This window comes from Hipposideros armiger, unplaced genomic scaffold (genome assembly GCF_001890085.2).
Source record: "Hipposideros armiger isolate ML-2016 unplaced genomic scaffold, ASM189008v1 scaffold_397, whole genome shotgun sequence".
Taxonomy (NCBI): domain Eukaryota; kingdom Metazoa; phylum Chordata; class Mammalia; order Chiroptera; family Hipposideridae; genus Hipposideros; species Hipposideros armiger.
The window spans coordinates 727,836-740,347 of record NW_017731747.1 but is presented as its reverse complement, the minus strand read 5'-3'; the positions used below and the strand labels follow the sequence as shown (position 1 = coordinate 740,347).

General features: G+C 36.0%; 1 protein-coding gene and 1 long non-coding RNA gene across 8 annotated transcripts in view; one reads left to right on the top strand and one right to left on the bottom strand.

Annotated features, from left to right (window-relative positions):
• LOC109393929 (uncharacterized) overlaps positions 1 to 12,512 on the bottom strand; it is a 109,071-nt gene that overhangs the window by 33,091 nt on the left and 63,468 nt on the right. The window lies entirely within an intron of this gene.
• Positions 1 to 12,512, top strand: part of CLYBL (citramalyl-CoA lyase) — a 249,089-nt gene that overhangs the window by 223,185 nt on the left and 13,392 nt on the right. For 5 of the 6 annotated variants that reach the window (XR_002126355.1, XM_019663674.1, XM_019663673.1 and 2 more), the window contains exons 6-8: positions 1,329 to 1,422; positions 2,735 to 2,902; positions 7,467 to 7,591. Coding sequence is in view for 5 of the 6 variants with exons in the window: in XM_019663674.1 (XP_019519219.1) it covers positions 1,329 to 1,422; positions 2,735 to 2,902; positions 7,467 to 7,591 (387 nt within the window). In the remaining variant the exon portion in view is untranslated. Of the gene's footprint in view, positions 1 to 1,328; positions 1,423 to 2,734; positions 2,903 to 7,466; positions 7,592 to 10,497; positions 10,927 to 12,512 lie in introns of those variants that run through there. The other variant, XM_019663677.1, reaches the window with a different exon arrangement.

The window sequence follows — 12,512 nt, the reverse complement described above, 5'->3', positions numbered from 1 at the left end:
TGATAGGATTACTATTTGTTAATTAGTATATACCAATACTTTGTATCATACTATTTTAATTGACCACATTAGAACATAAAATATTTTCTAACATACATTCAGGAAGATTAGCTGAGTCAAGTGTTTTCCAGTATTGTATGGTTGCATGGAACTATTCGCCTTAACAAATTCATAGCTAGCTTGTAAAAAAAAATCCCTTTATCAGTGGTCACTTAAAATGTTTTCGAAAGTATGCCTTACATTCCACCTGACTTGTGAATAGTAGTGTAGCACCCCATCTCAGAGGACAGGAAAAAAGAAATCCCTAAAAAGGAAATCTCCAAAACAAAACAAAACAAAAAGATAGTTGAATTGTCCTGGAGAGGTAATATGTGAGCAAACGCTCCAAGAGGAAACGGAGACCTAGTAGAGCACGCAGGAAGGGCAGAGTGCAAAGGTTTGGGGAGCTGCTTCAAGCCTCGTGATCAAGCGTGTTTACATCACTAACCACAAATTCTTCCAGCCCGCCCTAGAATTCTGGGAATATGATTGAAGCATATCCCGTAGACGCAGCTAGATTCATTCAGAATAATGATTTAATATTTAGTGCTGTTTCACCGTTTTATTCCACACTGTACTTGGAAGCACTTACCACCCCTGAATTAATCAGCAGCATCCTCCCCCGGTTCTCAGGTCTTCCCCACCCACCTCCATTAGCATGCTGCATCTCCACCTTTGCAGATTCGGTTATGTCCGCAGTGACTGTTACTCCCCTTTATTTCACACAGACATGTCGAAGTTGCTGATTAATACATCTTGGATGACTTGTTGCATTTTTATTTTCCCCTCTGGCATTGTAGATTTTTGTATTGTATATCTTTAATCCTAAAAGCATTTACTAAGAAATCTTGATCCTAATGCAAATAATCCAATTAGTTTGATTTTAAAATTCTTTCCTTCTCTCCTGTGGCTTTATGTTTATTGTTTCAGAGTCTCTTAAAAGAAAACACAAATTTTGGAAAAATACAAAAAACTTACAGTACAATCAAACTGAGTTAATTAAAAATTTTTTTAAATATTGAACGACACAATTTGAACATTATAACTATATTAATATATGTTAATAACTGTATTAATATAATTCATTAAGCAAAGCAAATATATACAACATACTTATCTTGGGCAATATTAAATACTTTTCAAAAGGGGTAGGTAAGTTTGGGCTGTAATTTTGGGACTGCTTTCAGCCAAACTGTGTTAAGAGTTAGAGCTTTCTGTTACTGAACTCTGTCATGCTGCTTCTCTCTAACTTGTGCATTTCTGTGAGATTCTGTTCTGTTCTTTTACAGGCAGTGTGTGAAGAAGCAGTCAAGACTGGGCCTCAAGTGGGTCTTTTTCTAGATGCAGTCGTTTTTGGAGGAGAAGACTTTCGAGCCAGTATAGGTGTCAAAGATTCAGTTCTCTTTCTCCTCTCTCCCTCTCTCCTTCTCTCTGTGTATATAATTTTTCTTTGCCCCTTCACAAGCCTACATTTACATGACAACATACATTTGCCAACCATGACAATGGTTTTTCAGCCGAATGGGCAACACTTCCTGATAATGTAGGACACTTCATAGTTGTCCTGCTTCCAGAACATGACATTACCACTTCTGTTCATTTATAAAATAACTAATAAAAAACCTGTTGCAACCTCAAATGTATTCAGAAATAGATGGCATCTACGTTGTTCATAATAAGTATATTATGTTGCTTAAATATTTTTTCACATCAGTCTGAGGGCTAGCTAGGCTTCTAACACAAACTTAAAGCAATTTCACATTTGCTTTAATGAATAATATTCTATTTTAAATGTAGTATGTAAATATTATTTAAAATAAATCTTAAATGCCTCCTAAAATATATTTCAGAACTCTTACTATTATTAACTAGTCATTGAGATAGTACGCTTGTTTTCACTGATCTTCCCTGTCCCTTGGGCTTGATGTATCTGGTCTGGGCGCGTGTATAACTGGAGACGGTGGGTGCATCTAGGAAGGAGGCCAAGGTCACAAGTGTCTCAGAACCACGGTACAGTGACCTGAATACAGGAGCTTTTCCTGAGCAAATATAAACAGACACTCTCCCTGGTGCCCCCACCCCTAGGGTGAAAAAAAAAGGAACGTATTTTAATACCAGCCTTTCCTGGAGACTTTTGTGTCGCCAACAGTTTAGTGGACACTTTCTGCTTCTCTCACAATGAGTGCCCTTCCGTTTCCCCAAGTTCTCCATCCAAACCCTGAAGCCGCAGGATTTGGCTCAGAATCTCAGTTATCACAGGGCATTGCAGCCACAGCGCATGAAATTCTGTGCTCAGTGAGAGAAGTTAACCATTTCCTTGCACAGCTGCCGGGCACCTTTTGTGGTGCTATCTTTGGACTGACACTTTCCAAGCACTGGCAAGAAGGAGTCATACCAGGAGTCATTTGTGACCTATCAAGTCACTGGTGATTCTGTCTCCTGAGGTGGGGGAAGGGCCTTTTCTTAATGCACACACAAGTAATTATGCTGAAAGATGCCTTGCAAGTGGCACTTAGGAGATTTAACTCTCCCTCCACGTATCCCTCTCTTCGTTTATATTTGAATCATCATTTTGCTGGGGAGCAATTCCCAGAAAGACACAGAGGTCTTTACAAACTGAGTTTTTATACTAAATGTATATGGGTTTAGTTTCCAAAGTTAACTGCTCCTTTTCCTGTCGACATCCCATTTTCAGGTGCAACAAGTAGTAAAGAAACCCAAGATATTCTCTACGCCCGACAAAAGATTATTGTTGTAGCGAAGGCCTTTGGTCTACAGGCCATAGATCTGGTGTACATCGACTTTCGAGATGGAGAGGGCCTTCTCAGGCAGTCGAAAGAAGGAGCTGCAATGGGATTTACTGGTATGATTCTTGATGACATCTTAGAAAGCAGTGTCTGGATTCACAAACATTCTAGAAAAATAGAAATTTAACCAGAAATCAGTGTTTCTCCTTTAGCCAGGTAGCTCCTATACTTATCCCATTATTTGAAACACCAAAAAAAAGCCATCCAGGGGCAAGAACCTGCCAAACAAATTGTCAGGTTTTTCTTTGGCTCTGCAAGTCCACAAACAAATCACTCATTTTATTTTCTCTTTATATTAGTGACCATTTTTTTCCCCCTGTCCTCTTATGGATTTTGTTGCAGCTTTTGCCGACACGAGGGGAAGGATGAAGCTGTTATTGAAGTGTTTTTGCGTGAACTGCCATAAGATTTGGGGTTGATGGTAGAAGAAAAATTTCCTCAAATAGCCCAAATAGTAGTAACTCATTTCTGAAAAAATTTTGGTTATATCTTTTCTGATTTTTTTTTTTCACTCATAACTAGGTTTTTATTCTTCTGCCACTTCAAGCCCCTCCTTTCTCTCCCACCTCCCAGTAAGTGTCTATGCACCTGGCGACACCTACGGGCATTGGCTGGCACTAAGATCAGCGGGTCCCTCGCAATCCGGTCCTGGAGTGCAAGCGGATATCTGTTGATTGGTGTGTCCGATCACTCAGGTCCCCAGGAGCCCAGGGAGCAACTGAAAATTGTGTTTTTACAACAGAAATCTATTTTTTGAGAAACCACAATAGGATTCTATACCCAAACACATGCCTGCAGTTGTGCACACACACATTCACACACGTGCCACCATGGATAAAAAAATACACTACAATTTTATTCTTATTTGTTCTTCTGCTGCAAGTTCTAAGAATCTTATGCTCAAAACCATATCCAGACAATAACAAAAAGAGACAAGCATCCATGCTATATCCCTTTTGTATATAGTATATATTTGAAATGTGTCCAGGTAGGGGTTACGGAAAGAAACATTTCATAAGGTGGCCTTAAATGGAAGACGTATCTTAATAGATGAGTATTTAACCCAAAATAAAACTGAAAGGCATTAGAAACAATTTTAAATGTTATATTTGAATTAAATATAGCTTCAACATGTGATTTTGTGTTTTTAACATAAAGAGCTGTAGTATGATCCCCACAAATGTGTTTAATATATAAATAAATAAATGAGTATGATCTTTTATAGGGAAATATTTTTGCATCATTGAACTCTTAATAAATGAATCCTCCCTACATTTAATAGTGACTGAGAAAGAGAATCCCTCTACCCCGGCCCTGGGGTCGTCCTTGTCCCTGTTGCCTGTTACACCTGCCTTTTCCCAACAACCAGTTAGGACGCAGCCCAAATGGAAAAGTTGGAGAAAAACTCCATGAAATCTATCTAATAGACCCCGATGTTGTTGGTCTAAAATGTGTGGCATTGGCTGCCAAGCAGCCAGATGTTGCTCTGAAATGGGCCCTAATGCAATGAAAAATAGAAAACACTGAATTGATAAGAGCCTCTGTCACCATCATTCAGTATAACCTGGGTGTCCTCTGTCTCCTCCGGGGTAAAGGTGGGTTCCAGAACTTCTATAAAAGAGTTTGAGCATTTCTCCAAGATACAGGACTGAATTAAATTGGTTCCTAATTCAATCACAGAAGACAAGTTATTTCAAATCAGATTTAAATTTCTAGACTGTGCCCAACTCAGCATGAGGAGCTTATGGGCTTGGCACTATTGTTTCTCAACAACGGGGAGTATTAAATCACACACACACAAAAAAAAAAGGAAGGGGGGACTGGGGAGGCACAGAGGGTACAGTGCCCATTATCTATTCAAGTGAACAAGTCAGTAAAGTAGGGAGCTACACTTTTATAGCTGTTTTGCAATTTTTAGAAAGAAGGTCTTTGTTGTCCCAATTATATTTCTCCATGCCAATAAAAGGTAATTAGTCTGATAAGATATGAGATTATTTGTAGTATTTTTAAACAATAAATGATTTAAGGAGTATTTCAGGCCGCTCATGATCTGTTTGTCCTAATTATTGGTCATTTAATTGCCATACTTTGTGCTTTGCTCAAGAAGGGAAGAGAGAAAGGAGAGGAGGCAGGAAGGAAGGAAGGAAAGAAGGGGAGATGCATATCCTATTCAAAGCAGGTGGTTGAAAGGTTTAAAAGCCAATGAAAGTATTGTGTTATCCATGACACTGCTAAGAAACACTCAGTCTATGTTATAAATCCACATGGATTTCCTGTACTTTTAAAAATTATATATATTTCTAACAAGGTGTAGTTTTTTAAAAAGTTAACCATGCATCAAACAGTAGGTTATAGTTTCTTTTCTGCAGTCATTGTTTCACAGAGCCACAATCCATGTAGATAGATTTTAAATCAATGTGTTAGCTGTATAAGTGGCTATTAACTTTAGGAATTATTTTTATAAAAAGAAACCAAAAATTAATCTTGGAATAAAGCTTTAACAGCTGACTTGGTCATCACAGTTACCCCAGTACTTCATGCTGAGAAGAAAGATTATAAATATGAAGCACTATAGGTTTTCTTCTTTTTTTGCAGTCTTTTGTGGAAGACAAAAATGACACCATCATACAGTTACCTAAAAGACTTGACAGGTATTGATTTAAAGCACGATATATCAAGTGGTACTGTAAAAAGGATTTCATGGTCATAAATTTTAATGTCTTCCAATTTTGCACCCTCTCAGTAACTTGTCAATAACAACTCTTCTGTATAAAATATTTGTTTCACTTCCACATGGCATTAAAGTCTGATGTTCAGTTGTTGGGGGTATATAAGATTCGACAAAAGATAACTTCACATGTGAATGTTGATCAATTTCTAAAAGCTAACACATATCTTAAAATTAGCCTCATTATCAAAATATGAGTACTTGCAAGCCATCAGTAGCTTCACAGTATTTTAAATAGTTTAGGTTTTGCTCCTCAACTTATAGTGTCTGAACCAAGAAGTTCCCATGAAATCTGGCTTTTTACACATCAGTGTAAATTATGTACATAAATTATAAATTCAGGACTAACAATTAGTACAAAATGACTACCAGAACTGACATCCTTTATTAATAATAGTGTAACAACTATTAGATTACTTAAATATAATTTCAATACCTACAATTGCAAAAAGGTCTCATTTGTCATGTTATTTGTTCCCAGAAATTATTCCTCAAATAATTTAAAGCATCTTTATTTATATAGGGTTTGAATGTTTTATTAGTATGCTGACAGATAAAAATGAAGTAGCAACATGAGGATGGTTTAATTAGGCAACCGAAAAGATATTACTATATTTATTCATTTAAACTCCTTTTCACGAAAGACTAAAAAAAATTGTTTTACATTGTTCTGTTTTCTATTTGATAGAATAATGAAAGTAACTGGGATTGACCTTTTTTAAAACATCGAGGATATAATTTAGACTGACTAAATGTTAAAACAACTATTTCAAAAGCAAAGCAAATTGATACACCAACAAATACATTTAACAGAGTAAATTATCATTAAGTGTACATTCATTTTTAAAGAACCAAATATGTCCATAGTTTTATCATGTAATAAAATATAACCTCATCATTATTATAACATTATGTTTCATTTTATTAATGACCTGATTAGATTCCCCTCTTCCCTGATTATTAAACTGCTTTCTAATGACTGCAGGATTTCATAGAATCCTGTGACTCTTACTTTTGTATAATGTTTTTATTTAAGATCCTTACACTTCAAAAAGAACTACAAAGCTTTTTAAAAGCTATTACTACACAGATAAGATTTCATCTGGGGTATCTAAGTATCTATATAAAAGGGAAATACCCATTCTTCATTCTATAAAAAAAAGGGGGGGGGAGGAATCTGGTTATATTTTAGGATAGAGAAACTTTCTGTAATTTTATTTAAACATTTTTAAATGGAGTAGTTTAGAAACTACAGTGTTCAAATCTGCCTTCTACTTTACTGAATAAAATTTTTTAATTGAAATCTAACTTTCTATTAGTGATTAGAAATGACACACCATATTTACCTAAAAGAAAGAAAATTAAATCCATTATTATAAGACACTATTTGATATTAGTATAGTTCTAATGTCTGCTTCTGTAAGCTTTATGGAAATAGACTACTTCTAAAAGAAATCATAGAAGGAGGGATAACGGTACAAAATAAGCCAAAGACAACTTATAAAATTTGAAAGAATTAACATACAATTTTTTTTCTTCAACTCAAAATAATCACTCTAATTTGCAGACATTATCCTTTAAAGTTCCAGCCAAAGCAGTTATTCAACACGCTGCCTAGTCAATCCACCTGTAACTAAAAATGAGAGCTTATCTGCACCAAGGTGGCATTTCTATGGGATCGGAAACACAATTACTCCCATTGTTGTGTTTGTTCTGAGGTGGTATTCTAGAAAGCCTGCCCGATTTTGGTTATTTTCTTTTTAAAATGTTCTAAAATAAGAGTTATTTTACATACAGTCTGTGAGGCATTCAGGAGCCTCGCGTGGTTGAGACATTTTGTTTGAACATCTGTCTGTTGTTCTGTGTTTCCGCTGTTATTAATCTTCTTGTAGGTAAGCAGGTGATACACCCTAACCAAATTGCAGTCGTCCAGGAGCAGTTTTCTCCATCCCCCGAAAAAATTAAGTGGGCTGAAGAACTGATTGCTGCCTTTAAAGAACATCAAGAATTAGGAAAGGTAAATGTTTTATTAATGCCTTGGATGAGACTTGTGTTTAAAATACTATGGAGAAGAATGAAAAAATATTGTTTGAATAATTTTTAAAAACAACTCATATTTTGGTGGGGAGGGTTTGTATTGGGGGGACAGTATTCATTAGCGAGACATTTGCTTAAGGTAAATTTGCTCTTCCGTGTTCCTAGGTATTTCACCCACCGGCTCTCACGTGTCTCATTTTATTCTTTTCATAAACTATATTGGCAGCCTTTGAGAAAATAGAAGTCTGTTTAGTTTTTCTCTATAGACTCTGATGCAGCATTCATAGGAAAATAATTTTAGATCAAAGTGAGAGCAAGTTGTAATGAAATAAACACAGTTTGATCAAATGGTTCTTGTGGAGAGAATAAATAAATTTCAAGTTATTTTAATTTTGCAGGGGGAAAAGTACAAAAAATCTCCTCCGGTTTAGTCATTTAAGAGTAGGAGGTTGTATATGTGTTTCTACCAATTTCTGGACCTGAGATTTGGATAGAATGGAAAGCAAATTAACACTGGAGTTCGGTTGTTCCTAATTTAGTGCATCATTGAGCCCCGCGTTTCCTGCTCTGTGGGTTTCTGCTATGTAAATATTGCAGTGGTGATGCGCAATCTGTCTCCACTTTGTGCCAGTAACACTTAAATTAGGTGTCGCCTGAAGGAAGATTTTATGCTAGTTGCAGCATTGTCAGTTAATTATCTTAAAGGTTATTTGCAATAATACCGTGTGCCTCTTTTTAAGAGGATGGGGGGTGGGGGGAGTTGCATTTATAAATCTATCCTAGAGGTAATATCTAAACATGGCCTTGTTACATAAGGAGTGAGGTTTTGATACCTACAGTGCAGAAGTACTTAGGGGAAAAAGAATGTTGAAACATTATTAAGGTTCTAAGAGTTAAACAGTCCCCCTTACAAAAAAAAAAAAGACACTTTGTTTTCAGTGTGACATGATGTGAGAAATGTCACTTGCACTTTTCACTGGCAGTAAAAACACCTGAAAGCCCCGGGACTTGGGAAAGTGAGTAACAGTATTAAATGGGTCACGCCCTTCCTCTCACTATGGATACCTGCCTTCAATCCCGACCATGCACACATGCTCACCCTCACACTCACGCCAGCTCACCTTTGCACACACTTGCACTTAAAATCAAAAGACGGAATATGTGATATGGAAACATCCCATTTGGACTTATACCACTTTCAGGATAAATAGCATCATTCCATTTCAAAGCAATAGTGGCCATCAGAAAAACAGTGCAGTTCACAGAAAAATATTTTTAACTTGACATTGTGTTCTATGTCCATTCTTATATCTTGACCCAAAAATCCAGATCCTCAAACACCAATATTTACCTAGAGAGCAGAGCCATGTACTTTTTCATTCATTCATGCAAATAACTCTATCCATTCTATTCTTTTGCATGCTTGCCTGAGCATACACTCACTAAATGTTCTCTACCTCTGTGTATACCTTATGCCAGGTGAGGACTGCGTGTGATAAATCCACTGAAATAATAAACTGAGGCAGGATATGGGCCCTCAACCCGGCAGACCAAGCAGAGTTCCAGTCTCGGCCCACGCTGCCCCCATGAACCGTCCATGTTGGTTTCACATTAGATAACGTCAAAGGATGCCACTTGGCATTGTCAGCAGTTAGGGGTATGGAAAAGCTTACCCTAAATTTCAGTAGCCGGCAAACAAGATTCAAACTAGAACCACACTCTTTTACTGGCATTTAAGGTTTTACATGAAGGAAAAACCCACACACATTTCCATTGTATCTTGAAAGTGTTCCCAGGGAAAATCATCTCAAAGTGTCCTTGCCGTTTGATGACGGCAGCTTAAATGTTAAATTCTGAACTTTTTTTTTTTAAATAAGAAATTCCCCCTTGTTGGAGCATAAGCTTTCCCAACGATGCAGCAGCTTTTCTTAACACAGAACCGTAGAAATTAGAGCAGAAGGGAGACTAACTATTAGGTCATTTCTTCCCTGCCCGATTCGGGTAGGTTTGTTTCCTACAGCAAATTCTCCTGGAGCTTTGTCCAGCAAGGTTTAAATGATTCAAGTAATGGGGCTTCCAATGGGGACATATGGTTATTTTATCCCGCTCGCATGTTTCTTTCACTTTGCCCATAAATTGGCTGGTCACAAAAATTGGGTCTGCAGGTAGGTGACTTTGGGTCTTGAGGGGTCTTGGGGTTTAAATAATGTGGGTTCTGTTTGTAAAGATTTAGTCTAAATAAGTTGCTCAGTTGTATAAAGTATCGCTTCCAACAAACATCTAATCTGTTTTATTTCAAATGTGAATCACTGATGAAAAACATACGCCCTCGGATGTTTTGTCCAAAGCACAGGTGACTCTGTCAACGGTGGCAAACTGATGGTTTATGTCCTAGTGAGACACTTATAAATTTCTAAAAGACCTTTTCTCCCCTCCGATGAAAATTTCATTCAAGTAATGTTTTTTAAGTAGACATGACCCAAGAAGGCAAAATTACATAGCTTTGCTTTTCTCTATTTCCTGCTCCCATCTTAAATTATATTCTGACCAGACCAGAGACATAGCTGAAGTTCACAGTTAATGCTGGGTAACTGTGTTTTCTACACTTATAATATTTATTATTGTTATATACTTATTATTATTCAGAAATAAAAGTTCTACATTTTCTTCCTGTCATCTCCAAATAATGAAATTCATGGGAATACTTAGATCATGAGTAGATAAATGACTGGGGTTCAGTCTTTGATATCACATGAATTTTTTTGTTTTATTTTGATTGGAAGGTCTAAGGAAATGAAGTTTGATGCCCTTAGTCTAATGTCAGGTGAAAATACTTCACATTAGAAAAATAATAATCAGCTCATATACTCTGTCACTCTTTGGCAGGTAATGATACTTGTGACTGCTTCGATTCAGGAAACTGAAGATATTTACAGGCCGAAGAATTTTGCCTGGTACAACAGTCCCCACTAATAAGAATTAGGCTATAGGCTGACATTACGGACTGGGGTCATCTTGTATTAAAATCTGTTGGAAAAATGTTTCAACATTCCCTATCCTCGATGCTCCTCTTTTAATTCTCATAAGCCAAAATATTTCTAACTTAGCTGACATCAGTTGTGAGGTATATATATCTACAATATTCATCAAACTTGATTTTTTCTTCCACCCTTCTAGAAAAAAATATGTTTTGAGATGTAACCTGCACGTCATTAATTACTTTAGCTTCAAATTATTTGATAAGATACTTTAACCAGGATAAATCACTTCCATGTGATTTGTTTTAAATTTATAAAGGATTTTCTTAAACGTTAATTTCATCTTTGTCATTGTTTCATAAAAATGTTCATTTCAATAGTATTTGAAAATTCTCCATCAGAATTGAATTTAGTAGTGCTTATTAAAAAGTGTGCTTCTAACAGATTTCGTTTTTATCGACTAAGAATTGCATGTAGTATGAAATTGATTAATTGAAATGGAAATATCTCGAGCAGATTAATTAGTTAATATTAGTTGATGTTAGTGGAAACTATAATTTGTTTATAAATAAATACAGGTAATATACATATTTATACTATATATATATATATTCATGTTAGGTGTATTTTTTCATGTTTGTATTATAAACTCACTGCCAAATTTTTTCTCTTTCCATATTCATCACTTCTTGGGCAAAAATGACAGCTAAAGGAAATACAGTAGTTGATTTTTTTTAAAGATTGATAATCCCAAGAAATCTTACTATAATAATTTACAATTTCTTTCCAAATGGAGGCTCTAGCAGAAAAATGTGAAATAACAGCAAAATGTATTAAGAATAGCAATATATTACATGATCAATTTTTAAAGGTACTTTGCTAAAATATTGATAGCTGTATAGTATCTGTCTACAAATATGGCTTTGCTTCATTTTCAGTTTTCCAAGCACTCTATTTTACTCATATTATTGCCATAAGTGCTTTATTTGGTTTTGGAAGGATTTCCTTAACTTTTGTTTGTTTGTTACATCTTCACAAGCTGGCTAAAAATCAAGGAAGGGGAAGTGTTCATCTTTAAAACCTACATTCAAGTAACAATTATGAAGGTCAAAAACAAGGTTACTACCTGACATAACAACTGTAAACAACACACATAACTGAAATATTCTAATTTCACTGGAGCAAGCGATAATGCAAATTAATAAGTTTATATTTACAAACAAATCCTCTACTGGGATATAAATTAGAAACTTATATCTTAATAAGGAAAGAAAAAATGAAGTAAGAGTTCTTTTTCCTCATGTAAGTCTTTTCATCTAGAAAATTACAATGACTAAAACCCCACACACCAATATTGAAAGCAAATTATTTTCAGAGGTATCTGATTAGGGCTCACACACCTTTCATTTGTGTTTCCAAATGCAGGGCTTTTACAAAAGAAATACTGTTTGGTCCAGATGGCCTTCTAGAAGGCTCCCTGAGAGGACACAGAAGTCTCTCTAGCCAAAAATATTGTTTCCGCTCATTCAAGTGCCAGAAATCCCACTGCCACTCTTTCCCGCAGATCAAATAAGCCATCTACAGACTTGGCTGTTGTCTTAGTCAATTGAAAGGGTCAGTTCCACTAATAGACAAGCGTGTACCCTCCCGCGCCCATGCCTCCATCACCCACAGCCACTTCCCCTTTATTTGTAAGCAGGAATGCTAAAACCAGAACGGAGTGATTCCCAGAGAAAAAGGAAAGAGGAAGGGACATAACTTTACTTTTGAGATTCTTACTCATTGCATGCCTCCCTTTATTTCCTTGTTTAACAGTTTTAGAACTATATGCCACAATTCTGATTTTTAAAAAGTCCAATTCTTAGAAAAAAGCTGAGTGTCGCCAATGATGCCTTGAAGGTTGATTTGGTTAACAACAAATTG